This window comes from Oncorhynchus keta, chromosome 27 (genome assembly GCF_023373465.1).
Source record: "Oncorhynchus keta strain PuntledgeMale-10-30-2019 chromosome 27, Oket_V2, whole genome shotgun sequence".
NCBI lineage: Eukaryota > Metazoa > Chordata > Actinopteri > Salmoniformes > Salmonidae > Oncorhynchus > Oncorhynchus keta.
Window position 1 is genome coordinate 23,070,706 of NC_068447.1, and position 24,965 is coordinate 23,095,670.

Below are 24,965 nucleotides of genomic sequence, written 5' to 3' on the forward strand. Positions count from 1 at the left end.
CTTCCAAACACCAGCGTGACTGGGACAAGCACCTGCCTATGGTCCTCATGGCATGCCGCTCCGCTGTCCAAGACTCCACTTCCTGCACGCCTGCCCTCCTCATGCTGGGGAGAGAGATCCGCACCCCTGCGTAGATGGCGTTTGGTCGGCCCCTGGATAGCCCTCATGTTCCTCCGGGGCCGGAGTATGCCCGGAGACTCCAGGACCGCCTGGATACAGCCCACACCTTCGCCAGAGAGCAGCTGGTGAATGCAGGTGTGAGGCAGAAAAGGAACTATGACGTGCACACCCGGGGAAGGCACTTTGTGGCTGGGGAGCTGGTCTGGGTCTACAGCCCCCTAAGGAAAAAAGGCAGATGCCCCAAGTTGGACAGTCACTGGGTGGGACCCTGCAGTGTCCTGGAGAGGGTAGGGGAGGTTGTGTACCGGGTGCAGCTTCCTCCCAGGGGGAGAAAGGTGGCACTGCACCGGGACAGGTTAGCCCCATACAGAGGGGCCTCTTCTCCCCAAACCCCAGGAACCCCCACAATTCCCCTCTCTGGCAATGACATTCTCCAGGCACCCACCCTCAGGTGCCGCAGACAAGGCTCCAGACAGCCCACTCCCCCTGTCTCCCCCCCTGTGTCACCGCGTGGTTCCCCAGAGCCACGGACTGTATTACCCGTTCCCGCTTCCTTGTCACCCATATCCCTGCCTTCATCCCCTGTGTCCCAGAGGGGCACTCTGCGACCATCACGGCCACACAGGCAAAGGAGACCTCCGGGTCGCTTCAGAGACTTTGTTTGTTCCCTCGGGGACGAGGGACTTTGTGGTGGGGGGGCTGTGTAGCGACCCGCACAGACAGCTGTGTGTTATGTGTTAGGCTAGGAGGTGGTTGTGTTGTACTGACCAGTACCCGGTGTTCGCGGGGTCCGACCTGTCAATCAACCTGCTATCTGCCAATCACGGGAATGCCTGGAATGTTCTGATGCTGGGCATCCTGGTGGTTGGCGGAGTGGCGTGGAGGGGGGTTGGGCAGGGGGGTGGAGCATTGGAAGTTAAGACCAGGTTCAGCCTTTGTTCTCTCTCTCTTACGTCTGGGTTTCACAAGAGAAGGTCACAATTGGCTTGTGGGTTATCTGTCCTCTATTTGGCGTGTGCTACGGCCCAAACAGTAGCCTGTGTAAAGTTGGTGTAATAAACCGTCAATTCGTAAACTCAAGCCTCTGTCTGGACAATTGTTCATTTATGATCGAGTCAGGTCATTACAATATGATGAATTAATAATTTAATCATTAATTTGAGTTCCCTGCTCTAAATAATATTACATACATCTTTGTTTATAAAACATTTTTTAAATGTACTAGTATGATCATAAATATACACCCAGGCCTATGTTTCAATAATAATGTATTTTATTTGTAGACAACAACCCTGGACTTTGGTCTTCAAATGTGGTATTTTCAATCTATGTAGCTATGCCAGAGCAACTTTTGTTCCCCAGGCAAGCTATTATTATGGGGTGTATAATACTAGGATAAATACACCAGGATTTATGCAGTTGATCCAAATCGGGAAATTGATCCATCCCCCATTCCACAGCGCGCGCGACCCAAGAGATCACTTTCCTTCGCGGAGCAGACAAGTTGGTTCCACATTTTTTAATGTGAAACAAAACTTGCATCTTGTTTTTTTACCCCTGACATTGCCATCAATATGGAAATGAACGGCAGCGCCGACAGATAAAATGGAGGGGAGGTAAGTGATGATCTGTAGTTGCAACCTACTTAACATCAAAGTAACACGTTATCTCACTTCCAAGAGAGGTAATGGACTGGCAGCAATGTTGCCATTGCCATCCACATTAGCCATTGCCATCCACATTAGCCACTGTCGCCCGTTTAGCTAGGCTAACAAACCTGCCAACTGTAGGCCTAACAATATAACTAACAATATAATAATGTTTATAGACACAAAATACACTTTTACTGAAGCACACAATATTTCTTATTATAGTTTCCCTAAATTTAATAGCGGCTAGTCAGCTAATCTTGCTCTAAAATTGGTTACCATGGTGCCAGTGTGAGTTTATAGGCTGCTGCGCTTAAAGAGGCAGAGGCTGTGAGATCCCTCACAGACAACTGCATCACCTTTCATTCTTGGGATGTAAGCATCGAAGGCGATGCCATGATATGAAGAAGAAAAACACAACATTGTAGCTTAACTAAATATGTTATCAACACAAAACAACCTGTTGTAATATCGTGCACCATAATGTTTTCTACATTTCTTTGTGTCTACAAGATCTCCACCAATTAAGCCTTATTTGGAACCATATTGCATGCATTTTAAGAAATGCTTCATTTTTTTACAACTTTTTATAACACCATTTTACGATATCCTTTTATAGCACAGATATCAGATACATAACACCATTAAAATCTAACTAGTAATCAACACATTTTCAGTTTAGAAACGTTTTGGAGGGCACCCCACAATGTAACCTTGGCTATTGTTATAATAAAAAAATATTATAATCCTTGTTAGCAGAGCCCTTTAGTGCTTAGGATAGATTGTGTAGGTGAGGTTAGTCAGTTGAAATTCTGATTTTGTTTTGGGACAGTCTACGGATCAGATCAACACTTGGCCTTTCCTGAAATGGCTGACATCTTTTGGCCAGGTCTCCGGTGAAAGTCTGCATCTCTTGAGGAGTTGTGCCTCTATGCACCTAAGTGGCCCAGTGAATAATGAATGCCCTTTGTGTTGGATCCCTGACACGGTGTTCCAATAAGAAACAGTTTCATTTCTTTCATCACACATCCAATTTTAGTGGAAATAATTCTAAAGGGCTTGGTGTACGCATTTTGCTTAATGCATTTATGGTATTGATATGATGGTGCTCAATCAAATACTTTCATTAGCAATTTTGTGTTAACTAGACCCCTGTAATGTGTGTTTCAATTTCCCCAGTTATTGGGAGGTAGTTTAGTGCTACTTATAAAGCAATAACACTTTACAGAGGGAGGAAATGAGCTTCATTGTGTCATCCCAACAGCCTGTCCCTGTCCCCCATATAGCTCCTTTAAATTTCAGAGAGAGAGAGAGATAGAGTGTGCGCGTGCGTGCATGTCTAGCTACTGTCCTGAGACTGTCACAGTTGAGTCACGGAGGACAGAATATTGATATCTTTACACTCGATTCAATGTGCAATTGGTGTCATTTACAATATGTCTCCCCATAGTGAGAGTGAATAATGCCTCATGGACGCTGTGTAAATTGCTTTCTGTCCTCTCAGAGGACTTTATTTAATTTGCACTGCCTAAGCTCAAATCCGAGCCTGGAGATCCGCAGAACTACTATGTTTATTTTCTACCTGGTAGTTAATCGACTGATAAATGTTCTTGATTCGGCACAGCCACTGGCGATTTTATCATGTCGATCTTGGTGGGACAAACAGAAACATTTTTGGGGGGATGCATGCCAACAAAGCCACTAAACAATACATTAACTGCACTATAACGGTGACAAACGGAGCCCACAAACTGTTAGGGCCTACATAAAGCTGTCCCAACAGCAGAGCTTTCTTTTCAGCGCCATGGAGTGAATCCTTACCACCGCTACAACTTGCTATCAGCAGAGCCTCGTCTGGCAGCTAAATAGTTCATTCAGCTTCATTTACTGATAAAAAAATACATAGCTGATATGACTGACTTGTGTAAACAAATGTGGTTTCTACTGACAATTAAGATGTACAAACTATGGCATAAGGGAACAATGAGCGCATAGGAGGCAATCCATTATTTCGATTAAGACATTAATGAACGAGCTAAGATGGACGTAGTCAATATAACTGTTTGTAAATCACTTTTGAAATGTACAGCAACAGAATTTAGAACATGGGCCATTCTTACAGTATTCTCCCTGTACACCAAGCCAAAACCATAGGATAAATAAAGGGGGCATATAAGTAGACAATGAAAACTCTTACAATATTCGATGATGACTTTTGTCTAAAACAGGCTGTAGGCTACATGTGCACCACCAAGTCAGAACAGTAAGCTAAATTATGAAGGGGTTAAGGGACCAAATTATTAGGGTGAGGCACATGGGCTACTAATGGGGTTAAGGGACCAAATTATTAGGGTGAGGCACATGGGCTACTGATGTCAGCCAATATACACTTAGTATTCATTTCTTAGCTACAGTATACATATCTCCCTGGCATATTACATTATTTATGCAGCAGCATACAATACATTTTTGGACTCACCGTTGTGCTGTGCTCACTTGAACAGGAAGGTCCTTCATGTGGACAAATTTTGTCATGTAACTTTGTCATCAAAGTCTGGCATTCTCTGGATTTATGGTGCTTTCAAGACAACTAGGAACTCTGAAAAAAACAAGGTTGAATCATGACGTTAGTGAGCTTCAGGTCGGAGATCTAGAAAGAGGTCCGGGTTCCCAACTTGGAATTCCGAGTTGGATGACTGTTCAAAATGTATGTCCCAGTCGGAGCACATTTTTTTCAGAGTTCCCAGTTGTCTCGAACTCACTAAAGTTAGAGATTTCCCAGTTCTGAGTTTCCAGTTGTTTTGAATGCAGCAGAAGTCATACTTGATTGACAGCATGGCCAATGTATTCAACTTTTTCTAGCCCATGGTGTTGTGTGTGAATGTTTATCCTTTTAAGCTTGGAAAAGAGACCCTTAAACCCAGACTTGGACCACACCCCCTCTCCACCAAATAGAAGGCAGGGGAAGCAAAATAGTGGTTGCTTTGCATCGCTTGCAGTTAGCCACTGATTCCTTCCAAACCACTCATTGTTGAATTTGCGATTTCCAACTTGTTGCGTAATGTTTATGTCCAATGTCTGATGAGCACCGATACGTTTTATCTATAATTTCTCTTCATATGACAAGGATTTGCCAGTCGATTGTTGATGATGATTGTCTAGCTTGCTAGCTAAGATTTTGAAGGTATGACGTTGACATGATCAGTCCAATCAAAGCTACAGTAGATATAACGGGCACTGATAATGTAAATCTATGGCAGCACCCAAGGGGGCTTGAACTTCCTAGCTCTCCCTGTAGATTTTGAGTGACAGAACACTGAGCCAATCACTGCGCAACTAGAGAAGATTTCTTTTTTTTTTTACATTGTTTGCAAACTGATATGTGACACGTATTAATGCCAAAATAACATGCAAAACAGGCATATGAAAAAACATACACACACATATGTATGTATATACACACATATATATGTGTATATATATATATATGTATATAATATATATATGTATATACAGTTGGGCAAAAAGGTATTTAGTCAGCCACCAATTGTGCAAGTTTTCCCACTTAAAAAGATGATAAAGGCCTGTAATTTTCATCATAGGTACACTTCAACTGTGACAGACAAAATCAGAAATAAAATCCAGAAAATCACATTGTAGGATTTTTAATGAATTTATTTGCAAATTATGGTGGAAAATAAGTATTTGGTCACCTACAAACAAGCAAGATTTCTGGCTCTCACAGACCTGTAACTTCTTCTTTAAGAGGCTCCTCTGTCCTTCACTCATTACCTGTATTAATGGCACCTGTTTGAACTTGTTATCAGTATAAAAGACACCTGTCCACAACCTCAAACAGTCACACTCCAAACTCCACTATGGCCAAGACCAAAGAGCTGTCAAAGAACACCAGAAACAAAATGGTAGACCTGCACCAGGCTGGGAAGACTGAATCTGCAATAGGTAAGCAGCTTGGTTTGAAGAAATCAACTGTGGGAGCAATTATTAGGAAATGGAAGACATACAAGACCACTGATAATCTCCCTCGATCTAGGGCTCCACGCAAGATCTCACCCAGTGGGGTCAAAATGATCACAAGAACGGTGAGCAAAAATCCCAGAACCACACGGGGGGACCTAGTGAATGACCTGCAGAGAGCTGGGACCAAAGCCTACCATCAGTAACACACTACACCACCAGGGACTCAAATCCTGCAGTGCCAGACGTGTCCCCCTGCTTAAGCCAGTACATGTCCAGGCCCGTCTGAAGTTTGCTAGAGAGCATTTGGATGGTCCAGAAGAAGATTGAATGAATGTCATATGCTCAGATGAAACCAAAATATAACTTTTTGGTAAAAACTCAACTCGTTGTGTTTGGAGGACAAAGAATGCTGAGTTGCATCCAAAGAACACCATACCTACTGTGAAGCATGGGGGTGGAAACATCATGCTTTGGGGCTGTTTTTCTGCAAAGGGACCAGGACGACTGATCCATGTAAAGGAAAGAATGAATGGGGCCATGTATCGTGAGATTTTGAGTGAAAACCTCCTTCCATCAGCAAGGGCATTGAAGATGAAACGTGGCTGGGTCTTTCAGCATGCCAATGATCCCAAACACACCGCCCGGGCAACGAAGGAGTGGCTTCGTAAGAAGCATTTCAAGGTCCTGGAGTGGCCTAGCCAGTCTCCAGATCTCAACCCCATAGAAAATCTTTGGAGGGAGTTGAAAGTCCGTGTTGCCCAGCAACAGCCCCAAAACATCACTGCTCTAGAGGAGATCTGCATGGAGGAATGGGCCAAAATACCAGCAACAGTGTGTGAAAACCTTGTGAAGACTTACAGAAAACGTTTGACCTCTGTCATTGCCAACAAAGGGTATATAACAAAATATTGAGATACACTTTTGTTATCAGGTCGTCTACGAGTGATTTGGCACCAGGTTCTCCACAAACATGCGGTGCGCATCAGGAGAGGGGAGGCAACTCATTCGGCCGCACCCCGACCCTGTCACGAACGGCTCTACTCACCAGCCAAAAGAGACAGGCTATCCCGGGCCAACCGAAGCTCCACGGCGCTACGGTATCATTACATTTAGGGGCGGCAGTGTAGCCTAGTGGTTAGAGCGTTGGACTAGGAACCGGAAGGTTGCAAGTTCAAACCCCCGAGCTGACAAGCTACAAATCTGTCGTTCTGCCCCTGAACAGGCAGTTAACCCACTGTTCCTAGGCCGGTATTGAAAATAAGAATTTGTTCTTAACTGACTTGCCTAGTTAAATAATTTGCAAATAAATTCATTAAAAAAATCCTACAATGTGATTTTCTGGATTTTTTTGTCTCGTTTTGTCTGTCATAGTTGAAGTGTACCTATGATGAAAATTACAGGCCTCTCTCATATTTTTAAGTGGGAGAACTTGCACAATTGGTGGCTGACTAAATACTTTTTTGCCCCACTGTATATATATATATATACACACATATATATGTATGTATATATATATATATATATATACAGTGGCGTGCGAAAGTATTCACCCTCCTTGGCATTTTTCATATTTTGTAGCCTTACAACCTGGAATTAAAATGGATTTTTGGGGGATTTGTATCATTTGATTTACACAACATGCCTACCACTTTGAGATGCAAAATGTTTTTTTATTGTGAAACAAACAAGAAATACATCTTGAGCGTGCATAACTATTCATCCCCTCAAAGTCAATACATTATAGAGCCACCTTTTGCAGCAATTACAGCTGTAAGTCTCTTGGGGTATGTCTCTATACGCTTGGCACATCTCGTCACTGGCATTTTTGCCCATTCTTCAAGACAAAACTGCTCCAGCTCCTTCAAGTTGGATGGGTTCTGCTGGTGTACAACAATCTTTAAGTCATACCACAGATTCTCAATTGGATTGAGGTCTGGGCTTTGATTAGGCCATTCCAAGACATTTAAATGTTTCCCCTTAAACCACTCGAGTGTTGCTTTAGCAGTATGCTTAGGGTCATTGTCCTGCTGGAAGGTGAACCTCCGTCCCAGTCTCAAATCTGGAAGACTGAAACAGGTTTCCCCCAAGAATTCCCTTGTATTTAGCACCATCCATCATTCCTTCAATTCTGACCAGTGTCCCAGTCCCTGCCAATGAAAAACATCCCCACAGCATGATGCTGCCACCACCATGCTTCACTGTGGGGATGATATTCTCTGGGTGATGAGAGGTGTTGGGTTTGTGCCAGACATAGCGTTTTCCTTGGTGGCCAAAAAGCTCAATTTTAGTCTCATCTGACCAGAGTACCTTCTTCCATATGTTTGGGGAGTCTCCAACATGCCTTTTTGGCACACACCAAACGTGCTTGCTTAGTTTTTTTCTTTAAGCAATGGCTTTTTTCTGGCCACTCTTCCGTAAAGCCCAGCTCCGTGGATTGTATGGCTTAAAGTGGTCCTATGGACAGATACTCCAATCTCCGCTGTGGTCTCTTTGTTGCCTCTGATTAATGCCCTCCTTGCTTGGTCCATGAGTTTTGGTGGGCGGCCCTCTCTTGACAGGTTTGTTGTGGTGCCATATTCTTTCCATTTTTTAATAATGGATTTAATGGTGCTCCGTTGGATGATCAACGTTTCGGATATTCTTTTATAACCCAACCCTGATCTGTACTTCTCCACAACTTTGTCCCTGATCTGTTTGGAGAGCTCCTTGGTCTTTATGGTGCCGCTTGCTTGGTGGTGCCGCTTGCTTGGTGGTGCCTCTTGCTTAGTGGTGTTGCAGACTCTGGGGCCTTTCAGAACAGGTGTATAACAGATCATGTGACCGATAATGTGACACTTAGATTGCACACAGGTGGACATTTTTCATTTCACTTCACCAATTTGGACTATGGTAACCCAACAGTGCTGTGAAGCCTTGAAGGCCGGATTTAGTAATGGGAGCTACAGGCTATAGGTTACAGGCTAGGTTGGTTGCATTGTATTGCCATTGTAATGTAGGTAAGCTACAGTATACTGTGCTTTGGAATAGCAGTGTTTGCATATGTTTCCGGTGGGATGTTAAACTAAAAGCCCTTCAGAGAACCATGAAAATGTAATACAGTTGTGTCGATCCCTGGGCTGGACACAGGCCAGTCTCTGAGGTGAGCAGAGGAGACTGATGGGACATGATGGATGGAGAACACAGAAGTGCTGATGCGGAGAGATAGAGAGGCAAAGAGTGACACACATCCTGTAGCAGCATCCTCTTCATTTAAAACCCAACCACGCATCCTGCAAGTCAAGCAAGAACAGAATAAAATACATTCTGATGAAAAATGCAACTTGGTCTGCATAAATGCTACACTCTGTTATCTTATATTCTTATAAGGCTGGAATTTTCAGGATGTCGCCTAGTCTGGTTGCCATTCTTTTTCCTGCCAATGCAGTTGGCTAAAGAGACAGAATTGTAACCATAGTGTACAGTACGTATCCCAGAGTGTCCCTTTTGTATCGCCTAGAGCCCAACCTGCCCCTCAGTCAACTAGGGAATAGCAGACTAGCACCACAACTGTCTGGCAGTTTAGAAAAACCCCATTCACAGATGAAAACAGCTAGAGTAGGCATAGCTGTTCATTGATGCTGGCCTGGGGTTAAATGAGTTCACTTCTCACACAGTGGATTATTTTAGTCAGAGTCAGCCCAAAGTGAGGATGAGCTTAAAGTTTGTGAAAGTCTATGTGCTTGTATGGTAAATATCAACAGCCTAGTCTGGGTACTCAGATGAAGGAAAATGCATGTTTTTTTGACTAATTATACATTTTCACAACAATAGTGTAGTATTCACAACTGTGACTTGTCTTCATCAGGCTTCCCTAAGGTGAGCTGAATTACCATGCCTTCAGGTAGAGACTGACAATGTTGGTGCGGTAACCCCTGAGAACATTGTGTGAAAGCTTGATCTACAGTGAAGACAATGCATGTTTTTAGATGAGACGATTAATCTATTTTCTCAAAAATAGTGTCATTCACAACTGTAATTGTTCTTCTTCATCTGGCTTCACTTAAGCTGAGAACATTGCGTAGAAAATGTTTTGGAGTCTGTGAAAGCTTGTGCTTACTTGAACTGAATAGAAGCACTTTCAATGGGAGTTTGAGGTTGTGGGGAGGGGGGTCCTACCAGAGTGCTGCAAGCCAGGCACTGCTGCCAGTATTTACTAGGACCCGATGGATTCTGTGGGGCTTTTTCAATGCCCCTGTAAATGTAAAGAAAAGACAGATAACCTACAGAATCAATCAAACAAAAGTGAGACATGTAGGCTACTAGGCTATACTAACAGGTGTGGCATGTCAATGATAGCCAGAAGAGTTGGCTAAAGTATAGGCTACAGATCTGGGACCAGGCTACCTCAGCACATAGGCTAGCTGTCTTCCAGGTAGATCAGGTAATTGTGCTGTAACGGACTAGAGCATAGGAAACAGTTATGACAGTTATCACTAGGGACTGCTTGGGCTGTAGTCAGTGACACATTTAATTCACACCTACTGTAGTGGGTTGGGCAGGCGGTGTTGAGAGGTATGCAGACAGAGAGTGACAACATATGATTTCCTTTGAGCGTTATTACTCAACTACGTGGGCAGCTATCTCCAGCTATTCTAAATGACTGCTGCAGCAACCTTCTACACTCTCTCAGTATCTCTCTCTCTCCCTCGCTCTCCCGCTCTCTCACTCCCTCGCTTTCGCTCTCTCTCTACCCCTCTCTCTCTACCCCTCTCTTAATTCAATTCAATTCAAGGGCTTTATTGGCATGGAAAGCATGTGTTAACATTGCCAAAGCAAGTGAGGTAGATAATATATAAAGTGAATATATAAAGTGAAATAAACAATAAAAATTAACAGTAAACATTACACATACAGAAGTTTCAAAACAATAAAGACATTACAATTGTCATATTATATATATATACACAGTGTTTTAACAATGTACAAATGGTTAAAGGACACAAGATAAAATAAATAAGCATAAATATGGGTTGTATTTACAATGGTGTTTGTTCTTCACTGGTTGCCCTTTTCTCGTGGCATCAGGTCACAAATCTTGCTGCTGTGATGGCACACTGTTGAATTTCACCCAGTAGATATGGGAGTTTATCAAAATTGGATTTGTTTTCAAATTCTTTGTGGATCTGTGTAATCTGAGGGAAATATGTCTCTCTAATATGGTCATACATTAGGCAGGAGGTTAGGAAGTGCAGCTCAGTTTCCATCTCATTTTGTGGGCAGTGAGCACATAGCCTGTCTTCTCTTGAGAGCCATGTCTGCCTATGGCGGCCTTTCTCAATAGCAAGGCTATGCTCACTGAGTCTGTACATAGTCAAAGCTTTCTTTAATTTTGGGTCAGTCACAGTGGTCAGGTATTCTGCCACTGTGTACTCTCTGTTTAGGGCCAAATAGCATTCTAGTTTGCTCTGTTTTTTTGTTAATTCTTTCCAATGTGTCAAGTAATTATCTTTTTGTTTTCTCATGATTTGGTTGGGTCTAATTGTGCTGCTGTCCTGGGGCTCTGTAGGGTGTGTTTGTGTTTGTGAACAGAGCCCTCTGTCTCGGGCTAAGACAGCTGTGTATTTAGGCCTAGGCAATAAACACACAGTTGAGTCTGGTCAAAGGCAGGATGTGATGATTGTTCTCTAAGGTCTAATGACTGAAGAATTATGCTTGATATTGTCACATCCTGTCACTGAAAGATCTGGGCTTTGAGACCAACATGTTACAGGGACGTGTTTTGTTCAGAGGTGGAGGGAGCACCTGGTTTTGTGGATGAGTGGAGAGGGGATGACAATTAACTGTACATTAACTGTACATTTATGGTTTTCCTTTAATTGATTATGCTGCCAAACATACCCTCGTAAAGCTGACTATCCTACCGATCCTTGACTTCGACGATGTCATTTACAAAATAGCCTCCAACACTCTACTCAGCAAATTGGATGCAGTCTATCACATTGCCATCCGTTATGTCACCAAAGCCCCATATACTACCCACCACTGCAACCTGTATACTCTCGTTAGCTGGTCCTCGCTACATATTCATCGCCAAACCCACTGGCTCCAGGTAATCTATAAGTCTTTGCTAGGTAAAGCTCCACATTATCTCAGCTTACTGGTCACAATAGCAACACCCACCTGTAGCAAACACTCCAGCAGGTATTTTTCACTGGTCATCTCCAAAGCCAACACCTACTTTGGCCACCTTTCCTTCCAGTTCTCTGCTGTCAATGACTGGAACAAATTGCAAAAATCACTGAAGTTGGAGACTTATATCTCCCTCACTAACTTTAAGCATCAGCTATCAGAGCAGCTTACCGATCGCTGCAGCTGTACATAGCCCATCTGTAAATAGCCCATCCAACCAAGTACCTACCTCATCCCCATATTTGTTTTTGTTTTTCTGCTCTTTTGCATACCAGTATTTCTACTTGCATATCCTCATCTGCACATCTACAGTGGGGCAAAAAAAGTATTTAGTCAGCCACCAATTGTGCAAGTTCTCCCACTTTAAAAAGATGAGAGAGGCCTGTAATTTTCATCATAAGTACACTTCAACTATGACAGACAAAATTAGAAAAGAAAATCCAGAAAATCACATTGTAGGATTTTTTAATGAATTTATTTGCAAACTATGGTGGAAAATAAGTATTTGGTCAATAACAAAAGTTTATCTCAATACTTTGTTATATACCCTTTGTTGTCAATGACAGAGGTCAAACGTTTTCTGTAAGTCTTCACAAGGTTTTCACACACTGTTGCTGGTATTTTGGCCCATTCCTCCATGCAGATCTCCTCTAGAGCAGTGATGTTTTGGGGCTGTTGCTGGGCAACATGGACTTTCAACTCCCTCCAAAGATTTTCTATGGGGTTGAGATCTGGAGACTGGCTAGGCCACTCCAGGACCTTGAAATGCCTCTTACGAAGCCACTCCTTCGTTGCCCGGGTGGTGTGTTTGGGATCATTGTCATGCTGAAAGACCCAGCCACGTTTCATCTTCAATGCCCTTGCTGATGGAAGGAGGTTTTCACTCAAAATCTCACGATACATGGCCCCATTCATTCTTTCCTTTACACGGATCAGTCGTCCTGGTCCCTTTGCAGAAAAACAGCCCCAAAGCATGATGTTTCCACCCACATGCTTCACAGTAGGTATGGTGTTCTTTGGATGCAACTCAGCATTCTTTGTCCTCCAAACACGACAAGTTGAGCTTTTACCAAAAAGTTATATTTTGGTTTCATCTGACAATATGACATTCTCCCAATCTTCTTCTGGATCATCCAAATGCTCTCTAGCAAACTTCAGACGGGCCTGGACATGTACTGGCTTAAGCAGGGGGACACGTCTGGCACTGCAGGATTTGAGTCCCTGGCGGCGTAGTGTGTTACTGATGGTAGGCTTTGTGACTTTGGTCCCAGCTCTCTGCAGGTCATTCACTAGGTCCCCCCGTGTGGTTCTGAGATTGCTCACCGTTCTTGTGATCATTTTGACCCCACGGGGTGAGATCTTGCGTGGAGCCCCAGATCGTGGGAGATTATCAGTGGTCTTGTATATCTTCCATTTCCTAAAAATTGCTCCCAAGGTTGATTTCTTTGAACCAAGCTGCTTACCTATTGCAGATTCAGTCTTCCCAGCCTGGTGCAGGTCTACAATTTTGTTTCTGGTGTCCTTTGACAGCTCTTTGGTCTTGGCCATAGTGGAGTTTGGAGTGTGACTGTTTGAGGTTGTGGACAGGTGTCTTTTATACTGATAACAAGTTCAAACAGGTGCCATTAATACAATTAACGAGTGGAGGACAGAGGAGCCTCTTAAAGAATAAGTTTACAGGTCTGTGAGAGCCAGAAATCTTGCTTGTTTGTAGGTGACCAAATACTTATTTTCCACCATAATTTGCAAATAAATTAATAAAAAATCCTACAATGTGATTTTCTGGATTTTTTTTCTAATTTTGTCTGTCATAGTTGAAGTGTACCTATGATGAAAATTACAGGCCTCTCTCATCTTTTTAAGTGGGAGAACTTGCACAATTGGTGGCTGACTAAATACTTTTTTGCCCCACTGTATCACTCCAGTGTTAATTGCTAAATTGTAATTACTTCATCACTATGGCCTATTTATTGCCTTACTTCCTTTCTTCATTTCCACACACTGTATACAAATGTTTCTATTGTGTTATTGACTATACGTTTGTTTATCCCATATATACTCTGTGTTGTGTTTTTTGTCACACTGCTTTGCTTTATCTTGGCCAGGTCGCAGTTGTAAATGAGAACTTGTTCTCTACTGGCCTACCTGGTTAAATAAAGGTGAAATAAAATAAATTATATAATGGATGCTGCACTGAATCTCTGTGCACTTCTTACATTTACAATAAAGGCTTTTTAAAATATATATACATATCCCTTTGTTTTCTCTGTCTTTCCCTTACACAGGGATTGTTGAGCTGAATAATTCATAGTAACAAAATAGTGGACCGTCCGTTTTTTGGTCAGGCAGAATAACAATGGACCTGCAGAATGATTGACTAACACTGCCTCTCCAGTAGAGAACGTCAGCGCAATCATATGCTAATACATGCTTTGTTCGTTTATACTTTTCCATCGAGAGTTCTATTCAAATACAGAACTGCGTCAGTCAGTCGGTTGCTTTCTGTACTTTTAATGAAAATCAAAGTATGTGTGTGTGTGTGTGTGTGTGTGTGTGTGTGTGTGTGTGTGTGTGTGTGTGTGTGTGTGTGTGTGTGCGGGGTGTGCACTTTTTTTGGACCTATGCCATTGCTTATGCTCAATCATGCCAAATTACCACTATCATTTTGTTGTGTCAGCCAGCCTCAGCCAGCAATGAAGAAATTGAATGAGGCAGGTTTCCCAGACTGCAGTGTCAGTCAGTCCTATGGATAGCTACACCTTCAGAACCTGTGGTCTCACATAAGACCTATTGATTAAGGCATAAGGGCTGTCCTTGAATGCCCTCAGTGGGTTCAGTGTGTGAGAAGAGAGCAGGTGACCCTGGCAGGTCGTGACAGTGTTCAGCACAGAAATCACTGTGTTTCGCTCAAGTATTTGGTATTCATTAGAATCCACATTTAAAATGCCCCACATAGCCTACATACACACAATATTCAGGTCTAATACATTTTTAATTTAACTAGGCAAGTCAGTTAAGAACAATGACGCCCTAGCCCAGCCAAACCCTAACCCTAACCCGGATGACGTTGGGCCAATTGTGCAACGCCTTATGGGACTCCCAATCACAGCCGGTTGTGATACAGCCTGGAATCGAACCAGGGTATGTAGAGACATCTCTTGCACTGAGATGCAGTGTCTTAGACCACTGCGCCACTCGGGAGCCCACTGTACATAGTACAGTGCAAATTACAATGCAAGATATAGAAAATGGCTGTGTCTCTTCACAGTCCCCTTTGTGCAGTAAGGTGTTATTTTATCTGTTTGCGTGTCTTGTGTTGTACCGATGAGTATCTGTCACTTATCACAAGGACACAAGTGTGACATCAGTTCTTTAGGAACACAGAGGGCATGTTTTTAAGAGTTGTTTAGTTTGTGTGACCTTGCAATTCTTAGTGCACTAACTCTATAAAGGCTCACAGTCTGGGTTGTAAGGGTTTTATCTTTTAATATGTCTATTCAGGATTGATTCAATAGTACATCCTGATGGGAAGGATCCTGATCCAGATATTTTGTGAACATGGCACAGATGTGCAGCACAGTAGGAGCCATGCCATAAATATAGGTCAGGCCACACCCCAAAAAGCACAGGGGTACTTTAGATATTTAAATGCCTCTCGCCGGGTACAGTTTCCTCACATAATTGTAAAGCTCATCATATAGCCTAACCACCTCAACATTTAAGGGATATTGGGTGGCTAATCAACACACCAGCTACTGCAGAGAACACACCCATCTCTCTCTCTCGGGTTACTGCACCAATGTTGCCAGTTTCTTCCTGAAGGCATGGTAATTCAGCTCAGCTCTGTGGTAAATTAGAGGGTTCTGTTCTCCCCTTCCTAAAACAGAACCTCTGACTGTCTCTCTCTGCTGTAAAGCCTACCGCCCCTCTCATCCACTGTCTCTATTCCTGGAACAGAGGGAAGGAAGGAAGATTGTCTGTACACAGCACTGTGACACAGCACTGACAATTTAACAGCCAGTCCTCCACAGCTGTTGGAGAGAGGGGGGATACATGCATCCAATGGTTTAATGTCATTGAATGGTTGTTAATGCATTGGAGATGGTTTAGCATGACTTCAAGTTCACTTTCCTCATGAGGCCTAGTTGTTCAGTCATTGCAAAACATTTAGTCAGCAGCACTTTAAAGATGGAATCTGCATTGGGGGAACAGCGCCATTGTCCACCCCAGCAGCTTTCATCTAGTTTTTGTTCTGTGGACTTATCAGAGGTGTGGTGCATCGAGCAGTGTGATAAAAAAACAAATGCAGTGTCTATTCTGCTGTTCTATCTCCAGGCAATGATGGCCAAGGGGGAAAAAACGGTGTTCGTTGTTTGCAGTAACTGCTTTGTTGTTGTAGCATCCCAAACGGATGTGGCAGTTTCACCATGAAGGATTCCAGCTTTAAGATCAGGGGCCTCATTTAACAACCGTGCGTAAATGTTGTACTAAATTCTGGCGTACATGGAGATTCTATGATTTGCGTGCGCAACAAATTATTGGGATTTATCAAACGGTCGCACGCATCATATACTGTATGAATGTTTTCAATGAATAATCCGACCATATTATATTTGTGGGCTCGTGAACGAGCGCTACAACCCCGCCTGGAAAACGCCCTCCATTCACTATTTTAAGGTAACATAACGCCCTCATTTGCTGTATGATTTGGAGGTGTTAGCGAGTGCCAATCACTGGCTGCGCTTTCTGCAAGATTGATTGACCTTTCGAACAATTTCTAAGTAAATGCTACTTCAGCCACCACGTCTATACAAAATACGAATTCCTGTTCAATATTTAGTGTATCAATAGATTTTATTTCTATCTCCTGCCTTGGTATATAGGCTCTGAGATTAAATAGGCTATTATGTTCCCGCTCCTATAGCACAGCAATACTGTAGCCTACAGTCTGTTTACTGTCGCGCATAGGTGGCTATTGAATGAGTGATGGATAAATGGTAGCCTAATATTTGATGTGTAGCGGGAATAAACAAGTCATGTCAGAAAAAGAGAGACATGCCTTGCAATATGACTATGATTTAGGTCGTGAAGACCTAAACAAATAATATATTAGGCGAGATGCTGGTATGCGATCTCCTTACCAACTGCAAATGCATATGTTTTATCACTAGGCAAACGAGTTAATGTTTTTATTAGCCTACCATTATTATCATTCCTGTGCATCAAACATCTTCATGTACACCTAATGAACAATATTTGCTTGCAATGCAGTTGATCAACTTGTGTGCACACATGGTTTGAGATTTGCGTGGAGAAGCGCACACTTTCCTGTCAAGTTCAAAATGGATAAATACCAACCTTTGTGGGAAAACTGATGCACGTATATTTTGTGCGCACGCACTTTGATAACTGAGGCCCCTGAACAGAGTTCGGTGGGAGCTGAATGGGACGTAGTCATCAGAGCAGTCCTGAACTCCCCATATGACCTGCTATCTAACATCATCAGCCATAGAGGAATCAATACCTGGAGGAACTGATTCATTTAATCATACATCCTTCATTCATCTGAAACATATAATATGGCTTTAATGTATTCATTATTCATTTTATGACAAATACAAAAATATGATGCATTCGCATTCAGTAGGCTACTTAAATTATCAGGTTGACAAAGTTAATGTACAGTTCCCACACAGGGCAGGAACAAAGTAGCAGTATCCCTTCACGACCAGAGATCCCTGTCCTGATGTGTCCTCGACCTGCACCTGGTGTTGTTCCTCTGTCCCGGAAAGTCCTCACTAACCCCACAGCCACAGTATTGGGCCACTAGAGTGTGTTTGTAAACATAGACAGGTTTGCAATGTAAACATACAGATAGCATTCAGTGTAACTAGGTGAAGGGGTGTAGGTGCGTAGTGTGTTTGTCAGGGGTGGGGGGATACCCGCAGAGATGAGCTCATAGTCTGGAACTTAGCCAAGGTGTGTGTGTGTGTGTTCGCCTGCACTTAATGGGAGTGTTTGTTTACTAACATGGATGTTTTTTTCATAATGCCTTTACTGTTATAATATGATAGATATGATAGTGGTGCATATGATAACAGCATTAATACATCATAGATGATCACTGACTGTGTTTTGTCTCATTGTGAGATGAATCTTGCTAAGCTAAACTTCCACCTAAAAAGCAAGTCTAAATCATAAATTGATGTCAATGGGAGGTTTATGTGAAAATGTGCGTTATGTGCATATTCTTCAACAATATAACCAGGTATCTGATTGTATTGTTGACATGTGTTTGTGTCTCCAGGTTCCCCATACAGGTGTCTGGCACGGTGGCAGCCCCTCTGCTCTCCTGAACATGAACCACTATGCCAATAAGAAGAGTGCAGCAGAGAGCATGCTGGACGTAGCCCTGCTCATGGCCAACGCTTCCCAGCTGAAGGCTGTCCTGGAGCAGGGGCCAGACTTCTCCTTGTACACTCCCCTCATCACTCTCATCAGCATCTCCCTCAGCCTGCAGGTCACTGTGGGGGTCCTCCTCATCTTCATCGGTGAGGATAACAACATTGTATCTCTGGAGGACATTTTTACAAGAAGCGTATTGAATGCAACACTTTTGCGTTTGCATCAAATAGGCCTACATTAGACAGTTGCATTCTAAACCTGCGTAATGATTGCTGTATTATGGACTCTTTTGACACTAGCCCCGCTCATGCACGCTATCTAAATGGAGCCGCTTGTGTCTCTCAATCTTCATGAGCCTTTTGTGTCTCATCTTCATCAGTGAACATGTGTTTTATAACTTCCTCCTCCCTCAACACTTTGTGTTGACCTTAACTGAGGACGACCTCATACCTATCAAATCCAATGTTTCCTGACATACAACCAATTACCTACTGCAGCGTTGCTGAGGTGCTGTAGCCATGGCAACTAGGCGTGTGTGTGTGTGTGTGTGTGTGTGTGTGTGTGTGTGTGTGTGTGTGTGTGTGTGTGTGTGTGTGTGTGTGTGTGTGTGTGTGTGTGTGTGTGTGTGTGTGTGTGTGTGTGCGCGTGTGAGCGCGTGTGAGCGCGTGTGAGCGCGTGTGAGCGCGTGGACGTTTTTAACCATTCTTGTGGGAACCAGAAGTCCCACAAGAATAGTAAACAAACCAAAATTTGACCAACTGGGAACATTTTGTTGGTTCCCACAAGGTCAAATGCTATGCTGTTGAAGATTGAATTCTTCAGGTATGACCGTACAGGCTGACAGTGACTTTGATCTTCAGCACTGGACAGAGACTGCTCTTCATCATGTCTACATCACAGAGACTGCTCTTCATCATGTCTACATCATAGAGAATGCTCTTCATCATGTCTACATCACATAGAATGCTCTTCATCATGTCTACATCATAGAGACTGCTCTTCATCATGTCTACATTACAGAGACTGCTCTTCATCAGTGTCTACATCATAGAGACTACTCTTCATCATGTCTACATCACAGAGACTGCTCTTCATCATGTCTACATCATAGAGACTGCTCTTCATCATGTCTACATCATAGAGACTACTCTTCATCATGTCTACATCACAGAGACTGCTCTTCATCATGTCTACATCACATAGAATGCTCTTCATCATGTCTACATCATAGAGACTGCTCTTCATCATGTCTACATCACAGAGACTGCTCTTCATCATGTCTACATCACATAGAATGCTCTTCATCATGTCTACTGCTCTTCATCATCATAGAGCTCTTCACTACATCATAGAGACTCTTTCATGTCATCACATTACAGAGACTGCTCTTCATCAATGTCTACATCATAGAGACTACTCTTCATCATGTCTACATCACATAGAATGCTCTTCATCATGTCTACATCATAGAGACTACTCTTCATCATGTCTACATCACAGAGACTGCTCTTCATCATGTCTACATCACAGAGACTGCTCTTCATCATGTCTACATCACTGCCCTCACATTTGCTCCCATTATTTCTGCACCATGTCATTCTGGTTTCAATTGTATTTTCTTGTGAAACCAGATAGTTAATGAATGGTGCAGGTCACATCACTGTAATTCATCTCTTACAGTCCCCAGTAGGAAAACACTTAGTATGTCCAGCCCATATGTTTTTAACCACTCTCTCTCTGAATTAACACTCATTCACTAAGTCACAAGGCTTTACTTTTCCACTAGTGAAATCCATTTGAAGGGATCATGCACTGAACCTGCATGTCAGAGCCATCACACTCTCCCTGTTTCTCCCTCTTCTCCCCATTGACCGTTGCTCAACCCATACCTCCACTCCCCCATCCTCCCATTCTCTCTTGTTCCTCCCCAAACCCCCCCTCTCCCTTCTCCACCTTCCATATCTCCTCTACTATTCCCTACTATCCCCCCTTGTCTTTGACCATTCGAACTGACTGTTCAAACAACTAACACACAGCTCAGACACCCATACCCCACCAAACATGCCACCAGGGGTCTCTTCACAGTCCCTAAGTCCAGAACAGACTCTGGGAAGCACAACGTACTGCATAGTGCCATGACTACATGGAACGCTGTTTCACATCAAGTAACTCAAGCAAGCAGTAAAATCGGATTTAAAAAACTGATAAAACAACACCTCACGTCACAACACGGACTGTGAAGAGACACATGCACACACACTCTAACACACACACACACACACACACACACACACACACACACACACACACACACACACACACATACTTTGATTTTCATTAAAAGTACAGAAACACAACGACTGACTGACAGTTCTGTATTTGAACACACGAACAAAGCACACACACACACACACACACACACATTGTGGTGTTGTATTATTGTAGTATTGTACATTTGTTATAATAGATAAATAATGTAGTCATGTCTTGTATGATGTTTAGTTTTATTTATGATGTAGGCTGTTGTTTTGTTGTGATGCAATTGTTTTATTCTTGTTTGGACCCCAGGAAGAGTAGCTGCTGCCTTGGTTAATGGGAGTTCTATTAAATACTCAATTGGTGGTGTGTGCTGTGAGTGTCTTACATACCATCCCCCCTGGCCTGGGCCAGACACACAGCCAGAGACACAGGCAGGGTTTCTCACAACGTTTAACATCTTCTAATCTGCCCCCCACACACACATGCACGTGCACACCACAGCAGGTTGGTGGCACCTTAATTGGGGAGGATGGGCTCGTGGTAATGGTTGGATCGGAATAGGTGGAATGGTATCAAATACATGGTTTCCAGTAGGTTGATACCATTCCATTAGCTCCGTTCCAGACATTACTATGAGCCGTCCTCCCCTCAGCAGCCTCCTGTGGTACACAAGCACATAACATTATCAGAACATCTACATCCACTACACATATATTCATAGATACCATTAACCATGCCCCTCTGTAAAAGAATAGACGTAGCTCTTTCCAGCAGTCAAATGATCAAATCGCCCTCTAGTGGTCTCCTGGGTAGAATGTTATTCATATTTTTCATAATTTCATAATTAATAAACATTAAAAAAACATTTAAACAACGAAAATCTGGTGTTCTATGTCAAACGCTTTTGTTATATTTCAGTCTTCTGTGATGTTTATAAAGATTAATATTGGGATGCAAACTCGAAATTAAATACATTTCAACTCTATATCTGACATGGTACAGCCCATAACCATGTGTGTGAGGTGTACAGTATGTGTTTGTTTCAAAGTAGTTTTGTTTAAGACTACCAAGAAACACTCTGTGTGACCCTGATTTTAGCCCACTGCAGTGTTAAGCTATTCTTTTTGTTCATTATACTCACTGTGTCCTGGTCACACATATGTTTCCTCTGAGCTGAGCAGCAGAGAGTTGACAGAGTTCTGTCCGGGGTACATGAGGACCAGGCCTGAGAGACACTTATACAGAGCACAGAGCACAAAGCAGTATGTCACTATGGATTGACTCCAGTCCCGGGCTAGCCGCTATCACTCAGGATTATACTTTTTATGTGTGTGTAGAGTTATCTGTGTGTATGTGTGAGAGAGGGAGTCTATGTTTGCATACGTGTGTGTTTGCGAGTGCATGCTGTGAGTGTTTGTAAAGCTCATCTGTACCAATTTCCCCTGTTCTCTCCACAGTGCGGTGGAACCTGAATGACCAGAGTAAACACTTCAGGCTGAATGTAATGGAGAACCTGGCCACAGGCCTCGTCTTCGTCATCGTAGTAGTCAACGTCTTCATCACTGCATTTGGAGTACAGAAACCCAATCAGAAAGCCTGACCAGGACACAGAAATGCATCACCACCCCCTTAGGTACACAGGTGCACACACACACACACACACACACACACACACACACACACACACACACACACACACACACACACACACACACACACACACACACACACACACACACACACACACTCTCTTCTCCCCTCTCTCAAACTCAAACAGGAATTGTTTTGCACTTTCCCCCAATAGTTTGTCCATGACTCAGCAGCTGTCCTGTTCTCCGTATCTCCTGACCTTCCTAAACGCCCATGCTCCCCCAACCTGACCCATAAATACACACTGTTCCAGGACTCGACAGAAACTTCCACTAGAAAACACCCCCCAACAAAACTCAACTACTGTCTTTTTATCAGTCCAGAACCCTTTTGTCCCGACGAGAGAGAGGTTTGCTTTCATAAACAACACTGTGTGTTTGTGTAGGAGACCAACAGGAAAACAGAGACAACAGCCAGGGATCATGTGACCTCCGTGTCTGCCTCCTGCCCTGTACTGTAGTTATCCCCAGCAAGCAAGCGCACACACTTTGCCTATCTCTCGCTCACTCTCACACACAAATACTCCAAGCCGCAGCATTGAGGAAGGCTGAGCACCGAATGTAAATTTTTTATCACATTTATGAGGTGAAAGGAGGACGTCATGGGTCTTGCTCAGACAGCCTGGGCCACTGTGCCTGAAGGGTCTGAAGAGCACATGTATGGAAAAAGAGTCTGTGCCTCACTCTCAAAACATAGAGAACACATTCAGCTTGTGTCGTAGTCTCGTAGTATGCTGCATTTACTGCATTTAAATAGAACATATTGTTGCAGCATTGAGCAGCAGTTGATGTGAAACTTGATCAATAAAAGAGCTAGCATTGCACTACATCAAGGATCTGCAATATCCCGGCTAGATGTGCCACTGATAATCTCGTCTCAGACCAAGGCACATAGAAGAGCTGTGAGAAGAGTGTATGGTTATTTTGGCTGTGTGGTGACTCACTATCATCAGATGCAGATAGAGAAAGAACTGCTCATTAAAGCTGAGGCCTTGATTAGACTCAGTACTGTTACCGCATACACAATTAACATCTCACTTTCTCAGACTCTGTACATCCTTGTACCATTCCGTCTCCAGCATTGAATGCACAGCTCATGGTGAAGAATTTCATTGGTTAGCTTAATGTAATAGAAATAGCTATAAAAAAAAAATCTAGTTTGACGGTTCTGTTCTTACCGCTCAAAATAAGATCATATGGCATTGTAATCCTAGGTTTGGCAGGGACACTCATAACTACTATTGTAGCTATGTACTGATGGAGTCTGAGGGAACATGACATCATAATCTAATGATACATTCCCCTTTCTTTCCCATAGCTTCCATTGCTAACCATGGAATCACACAGACAGACCATGATCCAGCTAGTGACACACAAATCCACTAACCAGGACAATAGACAGATCTATAAACATTTTGTATATCTATTGCTCTCATGCACTGTATCTGGCTCTAACTCAGTGTATTACCCCTGAGTTGGTTGGAGGAGTCTGGAATGAAAAGAACTTCTGAAGGATTTCATATTCAGATGCGCTTCATCATCATCATGGCTGCAGATCATTCTAAGCGGGACTAATAGAGGTCTGTCTGTTGGGACTGGGAGTACTAGGATTCAAACAGAACAATCACTCTAGTGACACCCTCGCCACTCCCTCACCCCTCCAATCCGCCACTCACCCCTCTTCCCCATCTGCTCTTTGATCTGGGTCTCCCTACAGACAGAAACAGATATAGAAACACACAGCTCACTGAAGCAAAGCTACTGAGAATAGACACCAGGACTCTTAACTGCCACAGAGAATCATCATCTACCAGACGTCACTCATCATCTATCTTACTGTAACCAGTAAGGGTACTAGAGGAGATTCCATAGAGAAATACACATGTTCACTTGAACTGCAGAATAGTAACCACACCTGTCGTCTAAAGCTGCTACGTAAAGCTGCTATGGCACTTGTGATCATCTTCATAGCAGCTCATTTCATTATCCTCTTATCTGGCCTGCAGATGTCTCTGGGCTAGGTCAGGAGTGCCCTCTAGTGGTATTTTTGGTGCTATTGCAATGATGTGAGATCTTTGTATTACATTGTCAGGTTATCACTCTCACAGATACATCCTGCTATGGTAATAAATGAACATCCAAAAAGCACCATACTGCCTGAAGAAGTGCTGCTGGCTTCTGTAATGTGTAAGTATGTTATTTGTGTAAACCAATCATATTTTTTTGTGATGTTTGTATTGTTTCCCACCCCTGATTTACTCCTAAACAAGTCACACCAAAATGAAATGTTAAAAAGGACAGCTGTTACTAACACTAGCAATGAAATGTTTAAAAGGACAGCTGTTACTAACACTAGCAACGAAATGTTAAAAAGGACAGCTGTTACTAACATTAGCAATGTGTGTACATGTATGTGCACTAGTCTATTCTTGTTTTTTCCCCAGAACATTCTACATTCCTAATTATGAAATGTATTTTTCTTAAAATAATAGTTATTCTTTATTTGTCCTATTTCACACATGTACATGTGTGTATTAATAAGCATGTGTGAATTGGATATGCGTTTTTTTTTTTTTTGCATTTCCCACTCTCCCCGAGACATCCTGGAGAGTGGGGTCACGGAATTTGCCTGATCTTTGCTTCAACTTTTTTTCTCTTAAACTGGTGCAACTATCAATATGCAACCAAACACGTTCCAGTATTATAGCGCATTCACATTTCTTCCCATCAAAAG

The 24,965-nt window shown here is 42.9% G+C and overlaps 1 protein-coding gene across 2 annotated transcripts; it reads left to right on the forward strand.

Moving 5' to 3' along the window:
* The first annotated feature begins 1,591 nt into the window (after positions 1-1,591).
* On the forward strand, positions 1,592-24,857 carry LOC118359616 (ninjurin-1-like). Of its 2 annotated transcripts, none has more exons than XM_052481980.1 (3): positions 1,592-1,736; positions 18,226-18,469; positions 22,040-24,857. In XM_052481980.1, the coding sequence occupies exons 2-3, from the start codon at positions 18,277-18,279 to the stop codon at positions 22,180-22,182; spliced, it is 336 nt and encodes a 111-aa protein (XP_052337940.1). In that variant the 5' UTR covers positions 1,592-1,736; positions 18,226-18,276; the 3' UTR covers positions 22,183-24,857. The 2 variants fall into 2 exon arrangements, with proteins under 2 accessions (XP_052337940.1, XP_035594061.1); XM_035738168.2 differs by lacking the exon at positions 1,592-1,736 and having other exon boundaries at positions 17,514-18,469; positions 22,040-22,215; positions 23,550-24,857.
* The last annotated feature ends 108 nt before the right edge of the window (positions 24,858-24,965 follow it).

Excerpts from the sequence above, each read along its gene's own strand:
- LOC118359616 (XM_035738168.2), top strand. The coding sequence starts at position 18,124 with ATGTCAATGGGAGGTTTATGTGAAAATGTGCGTTATGTGCATATTCTT. Across the intron at positions 18,470-22,039 it reads GGTCCTCCTCATCTTCATCG|TGCGGTGGAACCTGAATGAC; the intron begins GTGAGGATAACA and ends TTCTCTCCACAG.